Raw genomic sequence first — 27336 nt, forward strand, 5'->3', positions numbered from 1 at the left:
ATTTATAAACTGTCAAAACAAAATGTATACCTTACACCTGGTTTAAAAAATTGCTTATCTAAGATGCGTTCCACTGCTGTCATTGATAGCTGTTATTGAAGGAGACAATTTATTGACACAGTCCAGCAGTATATGTTATACTGGTAGTTTAATTGAAAGATAATAAACCAACTGATGTAATAGGTAGGATAGGCTAGTCAACTGAAATTTTAAGAGAGTGCCAACTATAAGCATCATCATTCTTTTGAGGGTATTCTAGAAGTTGTATTGATAAAGAACAAGCAGTAGGCAATTTCAGTTTATTGGAAGCTGTGATACAGCTAGTGATACAACTATGCCGTGATAAATTTTTTTCTATTTTTACTAGGTTCTTGATCCCTGATTGTTTTTTACATTACTTCAGGCTGGGCCAAGAGGTTGCGGCATAATCACATAGATAAAATTCATTGGTGATTGGCGGGACTTGGACTAGGGCCCTCGAGGACCAAAGTCTGGCGCTCTACCACTAGACAAGGTTGCTTTCTACCCTGTGATATACATTGGTATACAAATAATCAAATAATGTTAAATCGCCAAAATCCTAATCATCGTTATGAAAACAAAATCAATGTACTTCTTTGACACTCACCGGTGACAGACTCAGTCCAAAGATTCCGTCGGTCCATCGGAAGGTGAGCCCATCAAGGTTGTATCTGCTGACGATAGGGTCAGGGAAGAAGTGGGGGTGAGTGATCCTCCAGGAACTGTCAGTCTTCCAGCGGTAGGTGATCAAACCGTATCTAGATGGGGAAGATAATTATATTTTACAAATCAAATCAAAAGTGAAGTTAAAACACATAACACACACAAACAATATGAATAAAATTTACAAAGCTATCAGGCCTTTCGTACAAACTGTACTGGTTGACATTTTTCCCGTCCAAGCAAGACACCGACTGCTAGCAGCGAATAAGTAAACGGTTGTAGTTTGCTTGTTTATGAACATATTTTGATCAAATTTGGAAAATGTCTTTATTTGTTACTAACTATTAACATTTTACAAAAAAAAAAAAACAGTTTTACCCTCCCTGATGCAGCAAACCTAAGTACTTGTTAAACTAATTCTATTTAAATAGGGAATAAATGTTATATATTTAAGTAGACATTTTAGTGTAAATCCTATCATCAAGGCAAATGGAAATTCGCTTAGTCTGCAGGTTTGCTGCGGCGGGGGTATTTTAAATATTGAACCGTCCCCGGACTTCCACCCTGAATAATCTGCTATCAGGTAAATAAGAAAGTTGACATTTTCCACACCAACCTGAACACATCAGCAATGTAAGCGTAGGCGTCCTCACAGTCATTGTCCCTGATGTCTACGGTGATGAACGTGAATAAAGCACTCTCTGGATTCTGATCTTTAGGGATCTGAAAAGTGAAAATAATTATAAACATTTCTTTTTCAAAGTAAGTTGTGAAAGATAAATTCTAGCAAATTACTACAAAAACCAAATATGAAAGCAGAGTTTCTATAGCAGATGTACAAAAGTTTTATTCATAAACTAGAATTTCATTAGGGTTTTTGTTAACACCAGCGAGAAAAGTTCCACCTAATATCAAAATGTATGAATACCACCTTTTGTAACGGTATTTTGGAAGTCAGGATAATACTCCTAAATTGATTTTATTGTAAATCAGACGTCCTCTTGTGACTTGTGAGCTATTTTTAAAACGTTTTTATTAGCTCGCTTTCTTGTCCGGTACAAATTTTGCAATCAATTTTATACTAACTTCCCGATGAGCTAGAGACTTGAAACTTGAAACATAGCTCACAAATGGAAGACAATGCAATATTATATCATTTAATTTTCATATTTCCCTCGGGCTACGCCCCACGGGCTTATTTTTATTAACTCGCTTTCTTGAAAATGTTGATACTTCCCGATGAGCTAGAGACTTGAAACTTGAAACATAGCTCACAAATGGATAACAATGCAATATTATATCATTTAATTTTCATATTTCCCTTGGGCTACGCCCCATGGGCTTGTTTTTATTAGCTCACTTTCATACAGATTTTGGAATCAATTTTATACTAACTTCCCGATGAGCTAGAGACTTGAAATTTGTAACATAGCTCACAAGTGGATGACAATGCAATATTATAGCATTTAATTTTCATATTTCTCTTGGGCTACGCCCCTCTGGCTTCCAAATTTTTCATGTTTACATTTTGAAAGAATGTAAATATATCAATTAATTAAAGTCAGCTGTAAATACTTAAATTTGACAGTTCAAAAAGCAGAGGTTTAGAGGTACAGGTTCTGCTCCCAAGAGATTCTTTTTACAAACAAACATTTCAAAATAAAGATAATCTGATTGCAGATATAAAGGTGTTTGTTAATAATGTAATTTGTTATTTATTTAGTACGAGCTGGTGGCCCGTCCTATGTACGGGAATCAAGTTGTCAACTAAAACGGAATAATTCAGAACATCTAGTTTACACGCATAGACACAAATTCTGGCAGTTTTAATGGGGAAGATCACCTTATAAACAAATGTAACGTGGCCACCTATTTATTCCATTCGAATATAGACCTAAAATATGGCGATATGCATTTTAAATCCGATAATTTTACCATAAAACAGCATTTGTGTCGATTTGAAAAATCTTGAAGTGAGATTGGCGACCGATTCACACTGGTTTTGAGTATAGTAGTTCATGCCACCTCCAATTGCATACCTTACTACTTATGTACTTATCGTACCTTATCTTACCTCCGTGACCACTGAAACTTTAATGAGGATTCTCTTCTATCACCTGCCTCTTCAAAACTTAGATCCTAGTCTGAGGATGCATTTCATAACTTGATATTTCCCGTCTATCGTGTGGTACTCCTTGGAATATACTTTTTAAAAGTTTATGCACAGCCTGTCCATCCAAGCTTTACCTACTTCTGGAAAGCATCCCTATATTTGGGTGTTAACACATTTCTCTTAGCTATCTGTTCTTTTTTATTTCGACCTCCGGGCCGTTATCTTGAACTGGTCTGTATATTTTCTCTGCACTTTATTATCTAACCCAGCATTAAGGTTTTTCGGTTCTTTGGTCAGTGCCCAAGTTTCTGAATTATCAGCACTGCGGGGATAGTTGGTATGGTATGAGTCGACTCTGGTTTCTGCTGCACCCTGCAGTTTATTTGACAGTTTTATAAAGACCTACTACACCGATTGACGCTTTCATTACTAACCAAAATTTTAGTATGCCAACATACTCACATTCAAACATACAGAAAAAGAAGTATCAACACGTAAACCACTTATATCTTAAACAATTAAGCGATAAACTGCTGAAAAAATATTTGCCAAATATGAGTTGAAATTTGCAATGCATGAACTAAATACTTGCACAGATTGCATTTACGACAAAACTTGATTAAACGCAAGTGTTTGAGATATTTAGTTCAAAATAACACATTTCCTGATAACGCATATCCTTTACGGTAGGGGAAAACTACCTACATTTTAAAGTGAAATAACATGTAGTCAAACACCAACGAACAATATTTTTGTAAACAAACAACTCGTAACGTAAACATTTTAATGACAGTTATAAACCAGCTGTTAGTTAAACCAGCCTTGAAAATACTTTAAATTGCTAGCGTCGGCTGATAGACTTTAAAAAAATTAAAACTTAATTTCTAAATACTGAAACCCTAAACTAAAATTATGGCTTCGACATTCCCTAGTTCTCAAAATTATCTTTCTTTTAACACAAAAATCATGAAAATCCGTCAAGTGGTTGATTCAGAATCGTGAAATAAAAAAACCCTGTTTCGTTTTAATATTATAGATTCTATAAAATAAACAATAAATTAAATAGATTGATATATTTATAGTTAGTAGGTAGGCCATACATTCAATCTAATACATAATTATATGGAAAGAAACTCAAATAAACCTTAGATTTCCCACATGCCTCTGTCCTAATCTGATATAGATGCATGAAATAGATTTAACATCCACACACATTAATAAAAACTAAAAAGTGGAAAATAATTTATAAATATGTGGAGAGTACTTGTAAGATTTAAAATAAAAAACCTGGGGTGCAATTGATAATATTAAATTAGTTCAATAGGTGAAGGTAATTGTAAATTATCTATTGCATGCACCCCAGGTTTTTCGTTTTAAATCTTACAAGTATTTATACTCTCCACATATTTATAAATTATTTTCTACTTTTTAGTGCATTTAAAAACGTTTTGTTTTAAAAAAGTTTTTTATTTATTAATTATTTACATTGAATACCGGGAAACCGAGCTTTGCCCGGATTGAATAAAACATTTAAATAAGTGAATTATTGACTCCTTCTTTTTTCTTGGTAGCATTTGGATAATTTTGTTGTTTATCTTTCCAATTTCAGCATTAAATAGGTTATATAGGTTAAATAGGGTTATAGGTTTGAGGAATTTCAGACTTTAGTGCGCTGACATTTTTGAAAATGTCAAGCTGCGATTCATTGACTCTCCTGCTCAAAATGTTCAGCGTGTTGTTCATCATATTGCTCGGCCATAAGATCTGAAATTATTTCACTACTTTTATTTTTTAATGCAGCACTTGAACGAGATTCTGACACATTTGGCGAGATGTATGTACATCTGGTTGGATCTTGCTCGGTTGCAGACGAAGTGGTAAAGTTTGTTTCGTTGTAGTCAATTGTAGCTTCCCTCCCTTGCAGATTCTGTAAATATTTTCGCTTCCGAGGTCTTCCACGTTTAATTTTTAATCTTGAAAATTAACCTTGAAAACATTAAACACTGATGTAAACCTAACTAAATACAACCATTCTTTAAAATGTTTAGTCCAAATTGACCAATGCAGCTATTTTTATTTACACCTCAAATAAAATTATGACAGTAATGATAACATTTATCAGCTTTTTTAACTGCCACTACGAAAAGGTATTGCTGATAACATGGTAACTTACAAGGGCTGTAGGACAGAAACTGGATTTTTCCCAACATTGTGACCACCTCATAATAACCACCTCATTGTGGCCAAATACCCCACATTCAACAAAAAAATAAAAAATCCTCTGATGAAAATAAAAGTTTGTCCGTACACACGCTTGATTTAGATTATAGGATTACATACAAAATATCAAATCTTCGCACTACACCATTTATCAGCCCCTGTTATTTACTACACTACACTTATTTTACTTGTATCCATTCTAGATTATCAACTTCAAATATAGTAAAACAAAATAACATGCAACAGCCAGGAAGGTGGTGTATGTGAGAAAAAACTTTTTTTCTCTTCACTCATAATTTTATTTTTTTTTTCTTGTCATAATTTTATTTGAGGTGTAAATAAAAATAGCTGCATTGGTCAATTTGGACTAAACATTTTAAAGAATGGTTGTATTTAGTTAGGTTTACATCAGTGTAACCAGAACCAAAAAGTAACCAGAAAAAACTTTTTTGTAACCAGAAAAAAAGTTTTTTTTCTCTTCAACACCATTTGGATGCTTCTTATTTATTACCGTATTGCCTTGTTGAAGTTTTGATGATAATGAATATTTCTTAGTAAATCTGTTATTTATACGCTGAATGCCAACATACAATAATACGGCCAAACCCTACCTCATACTTCCACAGAAGCCTGTCGGTCTCCAGGTCGAACACAAAGAGTTGGGGTGGACAGATGACTTTGACAGTCCGAAGGGCGTCAATGATTCCAGAGTCAATCACCCACAGTCTTCCACACTCGTCAGCCTAGTGGCAGAGACAGAAATAGTCAAGTAAATGCATTTTTACTTAATCCAGAACCAGAATATCATAATAGCAACAATTGTACACAAGGTTTCTTTAATATTCAGGTAGGTAAATATAGCTTTATTTACAATGTTTCTGCTCTTGCATATTTGAAGCAAGCTAAATTTGAATTAGAGTGGATGAAGTCTTGTAGTGTTGTTAAAAAATAAGCTCAGCTGTTTCCAAACAGTAGCCAAACTTATTTGTTAAAAGCCTAATCACAGCTGGGTCAGTTTTGGATTCACGATTTACATAAAAGGTTGTTAACTTTTCTCAGGATCAAACTGACGACCTTCTGACTTCTGGGCAAAAACTATCACTTAGCTATCCATGTGTACTGTTTATTAGGAGTGAGCAAATACAGAAAATGTGTACAGTATCGGTAGTTAGTTTACGTTCAAGTTTTAGAAATATTCTGCCTAAAACATCATAAGAGCGCAGCCAAAAACAATGATGCTAAGGACAAACCTTCATGCGGAACACAGAGGTGAGGCCATTGCAGTTCCCGGATTGATGCCACTCCCAGGAGGGGTACGGAGTCAGCAGCGGGCTGGGGGAGGGATCGTTCATGGAGATGACGTTCAGAGTTGCTGGAACTCCTTCCTTCCACCGGGGCACTGACACAAACACTCGGTCTTTCCATACCTACAATGAAACATATATGAGTTAGCAACACAAAAGATATTATAAAATTATCAACAACATAATCCTCCAACATGTAAAAATTAAACATCTACATATTTAATACGCTAGGCATATTTTTGTCATAATTGTTTTGGAGCGGTGGTGCTACCGATCACCATGTTCAAGGTGTCGTTAGAAAGGTCTTAGCATGTAGTTTTGCCATCAAACAAAAAAACTTTGGAATTCCATCAGGCCTCTGCCCCAGTGGCCTTCAAAGTTCCCATGTCATTCTTAGGGAGAAAATGTTTGTTTACATTTGAACAGATGAATACTTTGAAATGGACACTAATATTTGAAACAGCTGGCTATACTAAAATTGATTAGTTGAAAATATTGATGTTTCACTGTTTTTAACCAGTTTTTATTTGCACAAAATCAAAACATAACCAATAGTATATTTCATTACTAGGACCGAAAGTGGCATTTTCCGTCGCGCGCTCAAGTTTTTGTGTGAGGCGAAGCCGAACACAGGGAACCCCAATTTCACGTGCGAGGCGAAGCCGAGAATGTGAGAGCTATTTTCACGTAAGAGGCGAAGCCGAGGACGGGAATAATGGAGCAAGGGCCGGATAATAACTTTTCGGTACGAGTTATGAACGATACTTCATCACGACGCAAAAATACACAACCACAGATTAGCAAACCTCAGTAATATTACAACTATTTTATTTCTCAATTAATTTGATTGAACATCAAAATAAAATAAAATCTTCTAAAAGGAAACCTACGTATATTTCTCAATAAATTTTGTTTAAACATGAAAATAAAAGAATAAAACAACTTTTAACAATACATACAGCTGATTCAAATCATTAAATTAAACCGTAACAAAACACTAGCGTGTGTAGAGAATAAATGGAGAACTAATTGAGAGCGAGGGAAAGTAAATTTAGAGCGAGGGAAAATCAGCTGATCGATTTTCCCTCGCCCTAAATTAGAGGCCCTTGGGAAACGACTACTTTCATTGATGTCAACTGTTATCAAAAATAGTTACTTTCGTTACAGAGTGATGAAAAAAACGTTTGACATAATAAAGACGATAAGACGTCGACCAGGACAGCCAATAGGATGAGACCGACGAACTGTAACTGGTAGACGCGAGCGAAATACAAATAATACTATTGTTGTTGATAGCCGAATACAGCAAGCACCCTTCCGTGTTGGGTTTATGTGTGCTCTCCAACAGGCGCCTGAATATTTCACATTCAATTTAGGACTGTTGGATAATCGCTGCATAAGCTGTTGATTTTGGAAGACAAGGAGGCGGGTATGACTACATTGGAAACAGAAGAGAGGAGATATTAGATGAGTGGCAAATGCGTTGGGAGCAGAGTGTTTTATGTTAACATTTTAAAGGTTCGGGTATATACCTAACACCAGAAAGAGACTGGAACAAAATTGGTAGATGGCCCATTATGAAACGCAGTTTGTAACAGGACATGGAAAATTTCAAGGTGAATTTGTGAAGATTTCACATGGTGGAAGAGGAAGTATGTATATGTGGAGAAATAAAAACCACGAGTCATATATTTTTTATAAATTGTTCACTTCAGGAGACAAATAGGAGAGAACAGGAATAGGTCTTGGATAAGATACGTCTAGAGATGAGAAAATAAAACATGATGAGTGACAAGGAAACAAAATTGAGACGTTTACAAAAGTAGCTAGAGAAATAGGAAAAACCAGGAATACATACAGGCGTTAAAATTAAAAAAAAACTAAAAAAATTTAAGAAAGAAAAGGAATGAAAACTTGCCCATGAAGGGGAGAGGAAAGGTTAGAGCGAATCTCAAGGATCCCTATCGCTCAGGGCTGTATGGGGAAGGGAGTCGTGCTGTTAGGCATTTGGACACATAATGTGTCTGGAAACCTAATGCGACTATGAGTAAGGATATATTTGTAGAAAACACTATACAAAATAAATGTTGATTTTATCAATCTGTTATTTACATCCTGAGTATTTTTATAATCTTTGAACCAAATATTTTAGAGTCATCAGAAATTATTACCGTTATTCGTTTTAAAATAACGCCTGTAATACTTAGAAATTGCTCGAATTCGAGCAACAGGTACACTAGTATTATTAAAAGTACTTTGTTTTAAAACTGGCTGAAACAATATTGTTATTTCTGAATTGCAATTCAATATTTACTCTGAAACCAAATTAATTAAAAAAAAAAAACTATCATGTCAAGTGAAACTGTGCAGAGGTTACACGACTGTTACATATTTTTCTATTTGCATTCCAATAATTATTCAAATACTAATTATCAATTATTAATACAAGTATTCTAGAACTACTATTATTAAATTATCCATCCACTTTATTGCCCGTTAAAAAATTGTTTTTAAATTTGTGAGCATGCTTCTATATTCAACTATTGACTTAAAGATGCTGAAGTCTATCAATGGTCAAAGATTCAACACGTTCAATGATAACTCACCTCTATTCCCAGAGGGAGGTTGTTTTCGGGTATAAATGTCCCGTCAGCTATGGCAGCCTGTCTCGCTTGGTCGGAAGGGTACGCAAAGTCCACCTGACCCCAGCCGAACACCTCTTGGAATTTAGGCTTGGTACTCTGTGCTCTCGGCTTGGGAGACTGTCGAGAGCTTTGTCCTCGTGAAACTTGTCTAGAAGGTTGTCTGGAAGATTGTCTAGAGGATTGTCTGGAAGATTGGGGATCAGGCGAACCCAGTGAGCCCATGGCCTGGGTCCCCAGTAACCAAACGGAAAACATCCATGGAACCAACATTCCTGGAAAGAAAACATGTTTGAAATAGGCATACTCGGTTGAAAACACTAAAGAGTGTAATAATTGCATTTTCTTTCCCAGTTGGAAAAAAACAGTTCTGCCAACCATTAATGGCTTTAAGATATGTATTATAGTCTGTATGATGGAACCAGTCTCTTGGCCCTCTGTCTACCTGGGTACCTGGGGACTGACCAATGGACTAGTCCCTGATAAACGAGGGTCAGGAGACAGGTTGCATCATACAGACTATCATGTAAAATGCTCTCAGAGCACAGTCAAGCATTATGTCCACCAATTAAAAGAAAAAAAAGATATGTCACCTAGGCAAGGAGAACCTCTAAATTGAAGACTACCCTTCACAAAAATAGAAATATACTTTTTACCGTTTGTTTCTTAGACCCCACAATTTTGGAGTTTTTTAAATCACCTTTTCATCTAATGCCGGGCCACCAATGGTGCTCATATTGAGTTATAATAAGTTTCTAATGCAACTTGAGAATTTTAGCTTAGATTAAATATATAAAACATTAAATTACCGGTAAGTCTCTCATTTGGTATCAGAATTTGCCTTTAAAATGTTTCAGTTCTTTTGTGGACACCAATTTCAGAATACAGTATTTCTGTATTTTGTTCAGAATACAGTTTATGATTAATATAATTACATTGCAATAATATGATGATACACCATGGCATTAATGACTACTAAGCCCAACGGATCATGTACACAGGATGTTAATTGGTATCCTTCAAGTCTCAATGACCTAGTGTTTGTAATGTGTAGAGAAGGTCGCCATTTGTACTGGACATGTTTTGTAGAGTAGGTCATTGATACTATTGTATTACTAAAGTGGCATTACTAAGCGACACAACTCTAGTACAATAGTGAACAAAATGAATAGGCTCCGACACTACAATACAATCGGTAACCCAATATTACTTCAATTATGTTGTTGTATTCCCCAAAAACTTGGATCTCGTCTCATTATAGTGTAACCCTGAACTGCCTTTCCAAAACAACCGTGGGTTTGACTAATACCATACAATGCTAGGAATGACCTCCAGTACGCAAAAAACGTTACCTTGCTTTTTGAAATTGGGCTCTTTATAAGAGCTATGTTGAAAATACGACTATACTTGGAATTACAGGATAAATTAGATTTTTTAAATTTGAGTATACACATTGATTACCAATTGTATACACTAGAGGCCGGACAATTTAATATGTGCACAATATTAATAAGCTTAATATTGAATTTAAGTTGATTTAAATATTTGGGCTAGTAATTGCAATAAAAATTGGTTTTAAATCAACTTTAGCTGTTTTACCAGTGATTAAAAAACGGGACGAGGACGCACATAAAATCTTTATTCTGCGTCCATAATTCATTAAATAAAATCATTATTACCAACCATAATTGACAATGTAAACAAAACTTGTAGTTCTATAAATGTGTCGTGAGATCAAATGGAGCTCTAGCTGTTCACTTCAATTAGTTACTTAATACTTTATCAAATTAATTCTTTTACCACGTTGAAAACGTGTCAGTATTACCTTTGACTATTAATACAACAACTTCTGTATCCAATAGTCAATGGTATTACAGTTTATGTTTAGCTAGGTTTTAAATACTATAGTAAACAAATACAAAGGTTATACCTTTGTTTAAAGCTTTTGTCATAGTTTATCATAAGTTACAAACGATTGATTTTGGTTACCATGGATATTTAAAACTGAATTTAATATTCAATCAATGGAGGCAAAAGTTTTAACAGAACCTAGTTTATAAATATATATATATATATAATAACTTCTTGGTATAAACAAGCAGATCAGCCTTCTCCTATAGAAAGACGACTCGTCCTGGAACACGTTGGATTAGAAGATAGGGAATCCACAAAAAACTTCGAGACCTCAATATGCTATCTAGATGACCAGACGTCACATCAAATGTGTGGATATAAACGGTACCGTAATGCAATATTTTATGGAGTAGTAAGTACTCGAGTATGGAGTGTTTAGAACAGTAGCCTAAAGATAAATAGGTTGTAATTGTATGCAAGTATAATAGGACCACATAGAACTAAATCTAAATCAACATAAATAGCTTGAAAAGTAGTAAACTTATTTGTAGTTTAACAAAACTAACTTAGCACCGCATCTACAGATGTGAAACGAAACTTTTACCTGAAACAGTTGTATCCACAGTACATGAAAGCCACTAAGACACTGCAACAATATTAAGCAGAAGGATGTTTTTAACGATCACAAGTTGGCGACCCTGACAGAGTTCCCGTCTCCCTTCTTCTTGCTTCCGGTTCCGTCACGCGCATCAACCGCTTTGATTCTCTCCTAACCTAAAAATCTGCTCTGGCGAAAAGGGCATTTGCTTTGATAAATGTAGCGTGCTTAGCTATATACTTTATTTTTAAATATAATTAAATTAGGAACCAATACAGACCTTTCAAAGATCATAGCGGCTGATTAAAACACATGAAAACTATGCGTATTTCTCATTGTCATTTGTTTGATGTATAATGTTTAAACCAAACAAAAAAATGACCACAGGACCAATATTGGGGGGGGGGTTGTCATATTACGTTATGATATATTTAAGTCGGGTGTAACGTTCGTTTATTAATGTGTTATAACTGTTTGAAAAAGAATAATAATTTTTGTTATTATATAACAATAATAAGTTATGTGATAACTTTATTATTGTATTAATAAAACTATTAATTGGTTAATATGAAATAAACAAAACAGAATACAGTAATAGTAATACAAACAAATAATCACACCTAATTATTAATAAGGTAAAAAATTGTAAGAAAAACAAACAAATAAGTACAGCTGAGGTATTTTTGACATTAGGTATATGGAAAGTTCCCTTTAGAAACAGCATTTGGATAAAAATGAAATGACATACGTAGGTGACTTATTCATACTATGTGTAATGCTATAACAATTGATGCATTCGGTAAGGGGATGACAGATTATTTAAATATACATTGTAATATACTTACTTGTATATACTGTAATATATTTGTAATCTAGTTTTTAAAACTATAGAAACACTATTGACAGTTTAAACAAACAAGTTTAGTTTCGGTATACCGTACAGATGCATGGATACAACTGCCATAAGTTTTTTTTTACTATTTAATAAATTAGCACTATATTAAGGGACCATTGAGGGCAAAATCACCTCTTTCCATCCTTCAAAAATAGAAGATAATAACTTATCTAAATAGTTACTGTAGTCTACTGTAATTTTTTCCCTTATACTTAATCAAAAAATATATACATATATATTTGTGGCTACAATAGGTAGGCGTTATTTTGAAAATAGCTTAAAAATATCTAATAGAAAAAACACGTTAATGCAATAACAACATCCCCCCCAACATTTTCTATTTTTGCTACTGGTTATATGGTTTATTTCCTAAAGTACATGACATGAGTAAATCATTCCAATTAATCATTTTACAAACAAAACTAAGGTCTTAATTGAAAAGGTGATACTAAGTAATCGTTAGAACAAATTTTAAAGATCGAAACCCCAAAATAGCAAAGAACCCGAGCAACCAAACATATTAGAAATATTGTTTGTTACGTAACCTTAAAACCTCTTAATTCTTCGAAGATTAGTTTGAAGGTCTTTGCTGCCAAAATTGTTATGTTATGTAATGAGTTGATCCAATAAGGATGTGGAAATTGGATTCAGGAAGCTATATATTATGTCAGACCTTTTTGTTTCCTGAATTTCTGTTGTATTTTATTGCAATTAGTGTTTTATTTCTTTTAGAACTAATCTTAAAAATTGGAACTAAAATATAACTACAATAAAGTAAGGAATAATTTGTAATCTAATTTTAAGAGGCAAGTGATAATTTTAAGGGGTCAAATTTTACAGGATAGTTTCATAGATGAGGTAGACGATAAACATAGACTACTACATAAATAACCCTTTAATCTTTCAAATTACTAGAGAATATAATCCAATAACGTTCTTCTAAATTGCCAGGATTTAGTGAATTCCGAAGCAGCAAATGATAGGTTAAAGAACTATGGTAACATGATTAGAGAGAGGCGAATCGGCTTCTTAATAATAGAATATTTTGCTGCAATATAGTGAGGGTAATGTTTGTGGAATGTAACTAATGGTTTCACATTTCGAGCTAAAGATATATTCTTTTGTGAACGCGTCCTTTGTGAATGTATCCTTATTATTCTTACCAAGTCTGTACGTAGGAGGAGAAATCGAATACCAACGTACGTAAACCTTGTGTTTTAGCCATGAACATCATCTCTACGGCAGTGAACTTAGGTTGGTTAATTGACATTACTGGCAGAAGATAGAATATACCCAGATAACATCTGTAAACTGTCAAACATCTGTTCTCAAGAAAGTTGGTCCAGAGCACTCCAGCCTACCCGCCTACCGCTATTATTTATCTTGCAGTTACTGTATTTTTGTCGATTAAATATAATTGAAACGATTGATGGATATTCTCAACTGCTGTAAACCATGGCGCTATTAAAAGCTGAAACATGGTTGCACAGGTGGTGTGACAACAGGACTGAATTTGACCTGGTCCGTTCTGGGTCCGCAGGCGCAGCCATGCGGATAATTTCAGGGGTGCGACATTAGGACTGAGGGAGATCTCCCTCTCCGCGTCCCTTTCTTCCCGTTCTCCCTACCCTCACAGGGGCGCACATGAAAAGAGCCCAAAAACTCAGGCAGACGCTTGAAAAGCGCCCGGACCTCCAAGGTCCCAACCAGGATGGTGCGAAAAGAGCCCGGTCTCTTTTTAGAACTTTCACAAAGGGTCTTCAAAATATAAAGAACAAATAACACAATTGAATTACATGAAATTATTTACAATATTAAAAGATACACTTTTAAAAGATACATTAATAAAATATATATTATTCAAAGATATTTACATTACTAAGATATAGTCTGTTTACCTAACCTAACCTAACCTAACCTAACCTAACCCAACCTAACCCAACCTAACCTAACCTAACCTAACCCAACCAAACACAACACTATTTACTAAAACACTACTATATATACACACACAATTTATAGTCAGCTTCCTCCTCCTCAGGTACCTGTGGAGACCCGGGCTCTTTCCATGCTTAAGATTAGTGAACCTTTTTGGGGATTAAAATTTTGGGCTCTTTTCATGCGCTCCGCCTCACAGACATAGGCAAGAGAACTAATCACCTAATGGAGTCGTTCACTAGGTCGCTGAGAACGCATCACCTCATGGAATCGTTCCCCTAATTGCTGTGTCGTGTTTTTGAGAGAACTTGACTGTGCGGCATATTTTTTCCCAGATCAAGACTAAAAATGTTTAACGTTAGATCCGTTAAATAATGACTGAAATATAGGCTCTATTATTTCGTAAGTTACATAATGTATCGTGAATGGAAATACAAGGAGTAAATTAAAAAAACCTGTTTAGTTGTGCACTATTTACTATTATTTATAAAAAACGTTACTTGCATTAAAACCAGCTCAGTTTGAACAAAAAAATACATTTAAATATCCTATACAGTTTACACAGACACTTTTTAACGTTCACAAATTTCTTAGAAAAACACATAAAAAACTATGAAACATTAAAAAACGAATACAAACAAAATAGAAATTTAAGAATAATATGTACAATTAATTATAATAAAATTACACGTTGACAAGAACAAATAAATAACTATAAAACATTAAGAACTACTATAAAAACACAAAATTTAAGTCTGATATATACAATGAATTACAATGCAATAAAATGTTTAGTCGTACCTGTACACTATATTTACTATTATTTACAAAAGCGATACTTCCATTAAAAGCAGCTCAGTCTGAACAAAAAAAAAGACATTTAAATAATATTTACAGTACACAAAGACAACTTAACAAAGACACTTTAACATATTATGAACAAAGCAAAAAGGGCACTTAAAGTTTTTCTTTTTATTGTTTTGTACTATAATTAATAATCAAAACGCCTTAGCGTCCTTCTATTTGATTCTTTAAGTCAATATATATTGGAAAGTAGCGGCACATTTCTGTATTTTTAGCTATATTGACTTTGTTTTTAGAGAAACAGGAAAAAACTAAATATACAAAAAGTGGTCCATCTAAAAACATAGGTACATTTTTTGTATTTACCATTTTCTCTAAGCCCAACGGCTTTTGAGTTATTTGTGATTAAGTATATATATTTTTTTTTATTTATCAAAAGCAGGCGAAACCAATTGGAAATCGACGGTTACTTTCAAGGTGTACGACATTTCATCCCATTTAGTTAAATAGTGTGATACTATAAAATATGGTTGACTAGCAGAGTACCCGTCCTTCGTACGGGGTTGGCATATAAGTATCAAATGCTTATAGCAGTTATGAGTGAGGACATGGTTTAAGAAATTTCGGTTCTTTTTGAAGTTCGTTCGCTACGCTCACTCACCTTTAGGTTGGAGCTCGTTCGCTGCGCTCACTTTCCTTCAGGTTAGCTCGTTCGCTACGCTCACTTGCCTTCAGGTTAGCTCGTTCGCTACGCTCACTCGCCTCCAGGTTGAAGTTCGTTCGCTACGCTCACTCACCTTTTGCTGTTGTCATAAATGTAAAAGAAATAATAGTGCTAGTGCTGCACCCTGTTGGTAATCCTTGTAACTTTTAATGCTATTGAACATCATAGAACATAACCAACTTGTTTAATTGAAACAGCTGTTAAGATTCATTAATTCCATTTCTCATAAGGTTAACATGGGAAACTCCAGAGCCACTGGGGCGGAGCCCCGAAGGATTTTTTGGGATAAAAATATGCCTATATGTTAATCGGGAATGTGAGCTATCATCATGCCAAATTTCAGCCCGATCCGACCAGTAGTTTTTGAGATTAGCTCATACAAACACACACACAGACACCACCTCTTCTTTATAATAGTATAGATTACCTCACTGCATACAATAATACCGGTACTTGGTACGAGATAATATTACTAAAATAACTTGCTCCATCTACTTTTGAAAACTCCTTTGGTTAGTATTCAAATCGTGAAGAATTATCACCATCTTTTTAATAAACACAACAAAAATTTGTAGATTGTTATTAAAAACTCACAGCTAATCTTATGAATAAGTAAACTATTGTAGTTTGCTTGTTTCTAGATTTATTATGATCAAACTTGGAAAATTAGTTCATTTTATACTAAATTATTGATATTTTTTACAAAAAATAAAAACACTATTGCCCTTCCTTTGTCAGCAAACCTAGGTACATGTTAAACTTAATTTTTATTTATATACATTTAATAAAGCCTCCAATCAGTCAAATGGAAATTTACTGAGTCTGCAGGTTAGCTGTGGCGGAGTAGTTTTACTCATTGAATAAATTTTTAAGATTTTATATTTTATTTTATATTCACACTATTTAACTAAATTTAACTTTTTGTTAAAAACCTTGGTTACTTTACCGTCGATTTCCACGGGTTTCGCCTATTTTTGATCAATAAAAACACCTAAATATACTTAATAACAAATAGCTCAAAAACCGTTGGGCTAACAGAAAAATGGTAATTAAATTTAATTGAAAATCAAATCAGGCAAATGGAAATTTGCTCAGTCTGCAGGTTTGCTGCGGCGGGGGTGTTTTGTATGTAGGCCTAATGTGAATTTAGCCTTTTCATATTAGTAAATTTATGAAAAATTAATGTTTGACAGGGTAAATATATAGGTTTAAAATTGCTATGTGATAGTATTGTAGCGGTTATTGTTGATTGATTATATTGATGCAATTGTTGATGAAATGTTGTTATGTTGTATAGTTTCTAAGTCAGTCTTGAAGTTTATACATTCTTAGTTATAATCTTCACTGATTGTTATTATTGTAAATGGAATTTCCGTGGAAAATAAAATGACATTAAATTAAATGAACGCATCTCACTAACTTTTCGGATTGCGGCAAATGCAGCTCATAAATTTGAGGTCATAGGGTTTGTTTTGGACGGACACTGATCTGTTATTTTCTGCGAACATATTTCAGAAAGTTCATTGGCATTGGTGTTGTAGTGGATAAATTATTTCCCGGTAACTCATTAAATACAACCTAATAGCTGGAAGGTCCAGATTACAGAATATTGAGAACTATGAACAGAGGAAAGGGAATGTGTGACCCTTCCTGGAATTCCTAGCACGACGCAGATGTTTCTATTCGTTAACAATGCGTCAGGTGAACGGGAAGTTGATAAATATAGAAAATCTCAATAATTAACGGAACCAAATGTTGTCGTGGTGAAGTGTTGTTTTATAAATGAAATATTTCTTTATTGTCACAAATATATTTCAATCTTTCACAAGTGATTGCTAAACAGAGGATACTGTCCATCACATAGCTAGAACTTAAGTAACAAAATATTTATACTACCTGAGGTTACATGCTACATCAGTGACACACTTTTGATTTTAGGCGAGTACTACAGGGTGAATCTCGTAAAGTGTCCAGTATTGATTTCAGACAAACCGATGGTCCTACAATGATGAAGTAAAATTATTTCCCACTAAACCAACCCAAGGAATAACGTAAAAATATTTTTAACGATTTTTAAATACAGGGTGTACCAGAAACTGAGGGTCACTAGTCCGAATCTACGAAATATCAAATACAAACGTATATCATGTCATACATCAAATTAAAGCTATACACAGCAAATTAATGTTCATGCGTCAGCCAGACGCCTAGAACTATGGTCCAGCATTTACCACCACGTTTAACAAATAACATGCGTTTTAAAGTGGGAAAACATGTTTTTTGTCGATAACTCGAAAACCAAAATAGATACGCATAAGGTTTAAATTTAAAAGTTTCTTAGAATTGCAATACCTTTAAAATGATATGCTATTTGACATATGGTGCTATTTGAAATTGTTGAGTTTTGGCTTTTTACATAAGCTATTTTAAAAAACTGATATTTTTGAAACTTTCAGTTTTTGAGATATATTAAAGTGTTGCATATCAAAATAAAGCTTAGCTCATAAGGAATGCAACATTTGAATCAGAATCAAGATATCTGCATTTTTTAGAAAAATACAGGGCATTCAAAAATATATTAATTTTTTCACAAAAACAGCCGCCATTTTGAAATGAATCAATATAATCAAAATCCGATTCCGCCAAATGGTTTGGATTGAAAAGAGCTTTAATTTGATGTATAACATGATATACGTTTGTATTTGATATTTCATAGATTCGGACTAGTGGCCCTCATTTTCTGGTACACCCTGCATTTAAAAATCGTTAAAAATATTTTTACGTTATTCCTTGGGGTTGGTTTAGTGGGAAATGATTTTACTTCATCATCTTAGGACCAACGGTTTGTCTGAAATCAATACTGGACACCTTACGAGATTCACCCTGTATATTAAGATAGAAAGATACGTTTATAATAATACTAGCTGTACCCGCGGGTTTTGCCCCGTTTAACTTCTTAATTTTCAAGATGAGCTCGTTCGCATGGCTCAATCACGTCCTGGTTGAAGTTCGTTCGCTACGCTCACTCACCTTTTAGTTGCAAATTAGCTGTTGTCATAAATAAAAAATACCCCCGCCGCAGCAAACCTGCAGACTAAGCGAATTTCCATTTGACTGATTGGATTTACACTGAAATGTCTACTTAAAAATATAACATTTATTCCCTATTTAAATAGAATTAGTTTAACAAGTACTTAGGTTTGCTGCATCAGGGAGGGTAAAACTGTTCTTTTTTTGTAAAATGTTAATAGTTAGTAAGAAATAAAAATAGTTTTCAAATTTGATCAAAATATGTTCATAAACAAGCAAACTACAACAGTTTACTTATTCTCCATAAGAATAACATTGGAATTTTAAATTTACAATTTTTTGGAATTTTCTCCGTAACCATTAGGCGCATAATAACGCTTCAATATACTAAATTATTTGTTTTTTTAAGCTCTACAAAATGGTTTGAAAAGAAATTGCTAAATTTTATGTTTTTTGGGTAAAAAATAGGAAAAACCTATTTTTACCCCATAAAACCCCCCGTAAACCCCCGTTCCCATGGTCCGATCATGATGAAATGTTGTTATGTTGTATAGTTTCTAAGTCAGTCTTGAAGTTTATACATTCTTAGTTATAATCTTCACTGATTGTTATTATTGTAAATGGAATTTCCGTGGAAAATAAAATGACATTAAATTAAATGAACGCATCTCACTAACTTTTCGGATTGCGGCAAATGCAGCTCATAAATTTGAGGTCATAGGGTTTGTTTTGGACGGACACTGATCTGTTATTTTCTGCGAACATATTTCAGAAAGTTCATTGGCATTGGTGTTGTAGTGGATAAATTATTTCCCGGTAACTCATTAAATACAACCTAATAGCTGGAAGGTCCAGATTACAGAATATTGAGAACTATGAACAGAGGAAAGGGAATGTGTGACCCTTCCTGGAATTCCTAGCACGACGCAGATGTTTCTATTCGTTAACAATGCGTCAGGTGAACGGGAAGTTGATAAATATAGAAAATCTCAATAATTAACGGAACCAAATGTTGTCGTGGTGAAGTGTTGTTTTATAAATGAAATATTTCTTTATTGTCACAAATATATTTCAATCTTTCACAAGTGATTGCTAAACAGAGGATACTGTCCATCACATAGCTAGAACTTAAGTAACAAAATATTTATACTACCTGAGGTTACATGCTACATCAGTGACACACTTTTGATTTTAGGCGAGTACTACAGGGTGAATCTCGTAAAGTGTCCAGTATTGATTTCAGACAAACCGATGGTCCTACAATGATGAAGTAAAATTATTTCCCACTAAACCAACCCAAGGAATAACGTAAAAATATTTTTAACGATTTTTAAATACAGGGTGTACCAGAAACTGAGGGTCACTAGTCCGAATCTACGAAATATCAAATACAAACGTATATCATGTCATACATCAAATTAAAGCTATACACAGCAAATTAATGTTCATGCGTCAGCCAGACGCCTAGAACTATGGTCCAGCATTTACCACCACGTTTAACAAATAACATGCGTTTTAAAGTGGGAAAACATGTTTTTTGTCGATAACTCGAAAACCAAAATAGATACGCATAAGGTTTAAATTTAAAAGTTTCTTAGAATTGCAATACCTTTAAAATGATATGCTATTTGACATATGGTGCTATTTGAAATTGTTGAGTTTTGGCTTTTTACATAAGCTATTTTAAAAAACTGATATTTTTGAAACTTTCAGTTTTTGAGATATATTAAAGTGTTGCATATCAAAATAAAGCTTAGCTCATAAGGAATGCAACATTTGAATCAGAATCAAGATATCTGCATTTTTTAGAAAAATACAGGGCATTCAAAAATATATTAATTTTTTCACAAAAACAGCCGCCATTTTGAAATGAATCAATATAATCAAAATCCGATTCCGCCAAATGGTTTGGATTGAAAAGAGCTTTAATTTGATGTATAACATGATATACGTTTGTATTTGATATTTCATAGATTCGGACTAGTGGCCCTCATTTTCTGGTACACCCTGCATTTAAAAATCGTTAAAAATATTTTTACGTTATTCCTTGGGGTTGGTTTAGTGGGAAATGATTTTACTTCATCATCTTAGGACCAACGGTTTGTCTGAAATCAATACTGGACACCTTACGAGATTCACCCTGTATATTAAGATAGAAAGATACGTTTATAATAATACTAGCTGTACCCGCGGGTTTTGCCCCGTTTAACTTCTTAATTTTCAAGATGAGCTCGTTCGCATGGCTCAATCACGTCCTGGTTGAAGTTCGTTCGCTACGCTCACTCACCTTTTAGTTGCAAATTAGCTGTTGTCATAAATAAAAAATACCCCCGCCGCAGCAAACCTGCAGACTAAGCGAATTTCCATTTGACTGATTGGATTTACACTGAAATGTCTACTTAAAAATATAACATTTATTCCCTATTTAAATAGAATTAGTTTAACAAGTACTTAGGTTTGCTGCATCAGGGAGGGTAAAACTGTTCTTTTTTTGTAAAATGTTAATAGTTAGTAAGAAATAAAAATATTTTTCAAATTTGATCAAAATATGTTCATAAACAAGCAAACTACAACAGTTTACTTATTCTCCATAAGAATAACATTGGAATTTTAAATTTACAATTTTTTGGAATTTTCTCCGTAACCATTAGGCGCATAATAACGCTTCAATATACTAAATTATTTGTTTTTTTAAGCTCTACAAAATGGTTTGAAAAGAAATTGCTAAATTTTATGTTTTTTGGGTAAAAAATAGGAAAAACCTATTTTTACCCCATAAAACCCCCCGTAAACCCCCGTTCCCATGGTCCGATCATGCTGGATTGCGAACTCGTTCGAATAAACGTAGGTTTACACGTTTGTACCAAATTTCATCAAAATCGGATCATTTTTGCTCGAGTTATCGTGCTAACGGACACATATATATATATATATATATATAAATATATAAATATATATATATATATATATATGAATTTGAACGGATGGTGTTTTTGGCCTCTAGGGACCTCAAAACGAAAAAAAAAAAATCGGTCCCGCGTCCAGGTCTTACCATGAGTACTACGGTAATAGCTTATTCCCTATATGGGAAATTCGCTAAAAAATAGTGCTGCACCCTGTTGGTAATCCTTGTAACTTTAATGCTATTGAACATCATAGAACAGAACCAACTTGTTTAATTGAAACAGCTGATAAGATTCATTAATTCCTTTTAAACATGAAAAATCATAAGGTTAACATGGGAAACTCCAGAGCCACTGGGGCGGAGCCCGAGAGTCCGATCAGAATAAAAACAACTTAGTTTTTCTATTTAATGCCTAAAGAATCGGTGTACCAAATTTCAGCCTCCTAGGTAAATGGGAAGTGGGAGAATTAGTGATGAGTGAGTGAGTGAGTGTGTCAGTGAGGGCTTTGCCTTTTATAAGTATATAAGACTAGCTGTACCCGCGGGCTTTGCCCCGTTTAACTTCATACGTGAGCTCGTTCGCATGGCTCAATCACGTCCTGGTTGAAGTTCGTTCGCTACGCTCACTCACCTTTAGGTTGGAGCTCGCTCGCTGCGCTCACACGTCCTGGTTGAAGTTCGTTCGCTATACGCTCACTCATCTTTAGGTTGGAGCTCGTTCGCTACGCTCACTCACCTTTAGGTTGGAGCTCGTTCGCTGCGCTCACTTGCCTTCAGGTTAGCTCGTTTGCTACGCTAACTCGCCTCCAGGTTGAAGTTCGTTCGCTACGCTCACTCACCTTTTGGTTGCAAATTAGCTGTTGTCATGAATTAAAAAAATAATAGTGCTGCACCCTGCTGGTAATCCTTGTAACTAAAATGCTATTGAACATCATAAAATAGAACCAACTTGTTTAATTGAAACAGCTGTTAAGATTCATTTATTCCTTTTAAATATGAAAAATCATACGGTTAACATGGGAAACTCCAGAGCCACTGGGGCGGAGCCCAAGAGTCCGATCAGGATAAAAACAACTTAGTTTTCCTATTTAATGCCTAAAGAATCAGTGTACCAAATTTCACCCTCCTAGTTAAATGGGAAGTGGGAGAATTAGTGATGAGTGAGTGAGTGAGTGAGTCAGTGAGGGCTTTGCCTTTTATATATATAGATACATTCCGAAGAAATATTTAAAATAATTGTAATTAAAAATTTCTTTTAGTTTCCTGCTTCAACGCGAAGTCCGATATAAATACATGAATTCAAAGTTAGAAAATAATCTACCGACACCGCTGAATAGAATTTTACTAATTGTCTTTATATGGCCTAAAAAATAAATAAAATGTCGATATTTCACATTTGAATACACAACAAGTTATTTGGAGTTTAGGAATTTCGCTCAGGGATTCCGGTAGATTTTTTTCTATTTTGAAACGGTTAATGGTATTTTAGTATAATTAAGCGCAAAAAAAGTAAATAATAACTAAAGATTTGTACAACATCGTAACGCTGTACGTCAAATCGTTTAGTTGTTCATGATTTATTTGGTAAAAAAATATTCTATATATAAATCCCAAAGTACCCATGAACGTTTGAGAAAACGTAAGGTCACACCTCCATAAATCACATACTTAAAATGTTCGTCATGACGAGAAACCTTGCACAAAAACTATGCATAATTTCATAAATTGCCCTTAAATTCCTTTCTAAAGGGAACTTTCCATGTTAAAATACCTCAGCTGTACTTATCTGTATGTTATTCTTTCAATTTGTTGCCTTATTAAAATCTGGCATGATTATTTATTTGTATAACAACAACAAATTGCATTGTATTGTGCGTATTCTGTTTTGTATATTTTAGTTTAACTTTACCAATCAATAGTTTTATTAAAACTTATGAATTAAACTAGTCTAATCACTAGCCTAAATAAGTGTTCACAGTCTGAGTTAACAAAACGGACTGTTATCAAGCAAAGGGGTACAGTTTAATTTCGTATCTAAATAAATGGATGATCAAACAACCATTTTACGGCATTTTAAAGGAACCAAAATTCTCTCTTCTGAATCTTGATATCTTTGCGAGGCACTGAAATAGCGGAGTTATTATATACAAAGACAATTATACCTGTTTAAATTATATTAATAATGACAATTGCTGACAAATTACAAGGAGTAAATATTTCCGTGAACGATTCCATGAGCCAACCCGTTCTCTATCCCACTAGTTCACTATTTTGTCGAGGGATTTGTTAGGCAGGGAGAACGGGGAGATTCCAGTCAGTCCTAATGTCGCACCCTCGCATTATTCCACATGACTGCCCCAGAGGGCTCGGGCTGGCCCAGGTCGAATTCAGTCCTGTTGTCGCTTTACCGGTTGCACAAGTATAAACCAAAGAAATTTGGCTCCTGTCTTGGATTCTTTGTCTAGTAAGGCCAAGGATCAAACATGATCACGGGAAGAGTCCTGTAGTCATGCTGCAGGATGGTATCTCACACTTCCGCAGTTTGTATCTCACACGCAACAGATAGGAAAGTACTTCCGCTCACCTTCACGTCTGCAGTAACTAATGAAACTATTCCAATCAGCTGTTGTTAAAACCAGCTGTTGTTGACTCCACAAACAGGTGATTGGCGGTATTCCGTAACGAGGATTTGGTTCACGCTTCAAGTAACTTCTGGTTGCAGTCTTCTTGGTGCAACGTCATAATAAGTTGCCTCGCCTTTCAAGGAGTTTAATGTGGTAAGGAATTCAGAATGCCTACTTTGTTGGATTTACTGGCTGATTAATATATCGTTGCATTAAATATTTTGTGACATCATTATTGAAGTGGGTATATAGAATAATTATCGTATTCTAAGTCCATAAGAGTCATAAAACTTGATTATTACTAAGCTCTTTATAATTTAAATTACTGGTTATCTTAATTTGATCAAAAAGTCTGTTTAAAATTAAAAAACAACCTCAGAGATTTCTTATGGAAGTCCTTGTGTGACACGGAGAACAATGTAGGTTAGCAACTTTTATTTATAGTTGTGTAACATTGGAAATTCGTTTGGTTTCTGATAGACCACCTAAGTTTTTATGATTATCAGGGAATTTGTATGGTATAGTTACTAACTTGAGGAGTTATGGAATTACAGTATTAGGGTCTAGACCAGTATCTTTATATTTCACGGTTGTTTCTGGTTGGAATCGAATAGTTAAATCGGTTTGAGACTTTATCTGCCAGTTGAATAGTCTACAAGTACAACATAACTGTCTACAACATTACATGTTGACTTGACGAAGTCTCTCGACCATGACCGCCTGTTGTCTTCGGGTTCTGGACTCTTGGCGGCCTTCCGTAGTCTGTTGTTTGGGTGTTTTGCAACTGCCTCTCTGTTTCGTTACCAATTTACACCAGGGCACAGACCCACGTAACATTTTGGTGATTGTCCATCCTAGATTGGACCATTGGAAACCATAGGGGCAGGTTGATTAACTTACGTCCAAACAATACATGGGGGCAGTTCCAAGTATGCTACGAGTATAGTGCAATTCCATTCCAACCTCCTTTCTACCACTTGCCCACGCATAGTTCAAAGAACCGGTTCCCGCCAAAAACATATCTTTACTGAATCAGCTGATTAGCTCGTTAGAAACTACAGCCGGTAGCTGCGGTCTAGATCCAGCAGACATGCCTGGTACGTTCACTTTCATTGAGGCCTGTATTATCTAATTTGCGATTGAAAGGGCACGAATGCTCGGTTCAGACTGGTTTTATGAGGCCGATGTGAGCTTGAAGATTGAGACAGGTTCCGTTGTAACGCACCGGTCTGTGGTATTTCCACAACAATATATCAGATGTTTTGTAAGTTATTTGGCAGACTTTTTGTAACAAAAACGCACAAAAACACGATCGCTACTTCGTTATTATTCTCCTTAGCTTTTACTGGTGTTTTGCATGAAAATAAGTGACATCTATAATTTATTTTATCCTCCAAATCACTGAGAATACATTTGAGAAATTGAACTGGTGATAAGACCTTTTCAAACAGTAGGGATTTTGGTTGAATGGAAATTGTCTTTATATTCGATGTATAGTTCATGACGGATATTCTTTTTTATGTGTGACTTAAATTACTTTGTATCCTGTGTGCTATGCCATTCTAAAGTACTGTACTTAATCTTATTATTACACAACAATCAACATTGGTTTGTTTCAAAATCTTTATGGTCAAGTTATATTTTAAGTAGCAAAATTCAAGCCCTGAAATCACACAAAATCGATTTACAGCAGTGTAACTGACAACTGTGGATTTCCTCAATCAATCAATCAATCAAAATCGTGCCGATTACCCTATTACGTTCAGTAACCAACCTAAATTTGATATTTCTCGTATTACATCACAAACACAGATCCAATTTTACGTCAGCAATCAACCTCTTAGAAAATGAAATTCTGCCCCAAGACCTCAGCAGCGGCGGAAGTGTTGTGTTCGCCCGGGAGCTACTTTTAAATTACACACGAAACTGGGTAATCAGCCACTTAAATATGAGCTGTCCTTGACCGACAGTTTCACCAGATCAGCTGTTTTGAGATAATGCCCACCAATCAAATGTTTTGCACGGACACCCTTCCGTTCCGCGCTTGCCACACTTAAACAATAGGCTGCATCGAAGAGGAAGAAATTGGAAATATCTAGCAAAGAGAAATGCCATATCGGTTGCGACTGGAGAATGCAGTAGTGTTAGAACTGTTGTTTTTACGACTATTGCATCGTGGCAATTTGTGGATTTTTATAGGTTTCGAAGTTACGAAACAGCGAGATTGTGATGTGCTCTCTAGAATGTGTTCGACGAACCGGGATTTGGTGCAATACTTGAGTTATTTGATTTTTTAAAATTTCATTTCATGATGCTACAAAACAGCATATGCCAATTGTTGACAATAGCAAATTTAGAGTCGATAATTTCCGTAGAATGGGGTGAATAGAAACAACAGGGTGAATAGAAACAAAACTTCAATGAATGATTCACATTTTTATAACTTTGTTATACATTGACTTTATATAAGGGAATTATTTCCCCCCATTATAACCATATCCTATCTACCTGGGAAAAATTATTTCAGCATATTGGTATCACTGCTTCGGATGTTGGATGATGCGAAACATCATTTGAAAATTTTGGCGAAAAACATTCTTTTCAAAACTTTCTCTCTAAGTATGAACCTATTACATGTATTTATGTTAATAACCATTTTTTATATTGTCTTAGGTATCTTAAAACCAAGTGTGTTAATACACTAATAAGTGTGTTCTTAGCCTTAGAATAAACTATATTTTTTTACTTTATTTTTAATTTAGGTTATGTCATGATTTTGCAAAACCAGGGTGAATAGAAACACTTTTTTTTAACCAGTGGTGCAAATAAAGGTTGACCTGAAAACCCCCCAAAAAAGAAAAAAATTACTAGAGATGAAGATGATTCCACATCAGTCGTCACACTTCTCATTGGAAGAAAGTGACAAAGACGAACAATTTGGTGGAGAAGAACCAGCATACCTAGCTCAAGACATCAGTGAGTCTTCAAAGTTGTCCCTTCA

At 34.5% G+C, this 27336-nt stretch overlaps 1 protein-coding gene across 1 annotated transcript in view; it reads right to left on the reverse strand.

Annotated features, from left to right (window-relative positions):
* LOC129001232 (protein yellow-like) overlaps nucleotides 1–27336 on the reverse strand; it is a 47601-nt gene that overhangs the window by 1605 nt on the left and 18660 nt on the right. Inside the window, exons 2-6 of the mRNA XM_054428458.1 lie at nucleotides 8928–9238; nucleotides 6268–6444; nucleotides 5629–5760; nucleotides 1301–1407; nucleotides 629–779 (exon numbers count right to left, since the gene is read on the reverse strand). Coding sequence (XP_054284433.1) covers nucleotides 629–779; nucleotides 1301–1407; nucleotides 5629–5760; nucleotides 6268–6444; nucleotides 8928–9236 — 876 coding nt within the window. The 5' untranslated portion in view covers nucleotides 9237–9238. The remainder of the gene's footprint in view (nucleotides 1–628; nucleotides 780–1300; nucleotides 1408–5628; nucleotides 5761–6267; nucleotides 6445–8927; nucleotides 9239–27336) is intronic.

This window comes from Macrosteles quadrilineatus, unplaced genomic scaffold, assembly GCF_028750875.1.
Source record: "Macrosteles quadrilineatus isolate MER2022 unplaced genomic scaffold, UCM_ALF_1.0 Scaffold_8__2_contigs__length_117827958, whole genome shotgun sequence".
NCBI lineage: Eukaryota > Metazoa > Arthropoda > Insecta > Hemiptera > Cicadellidae > Macrosteles > Macrosteles quadrilineatus.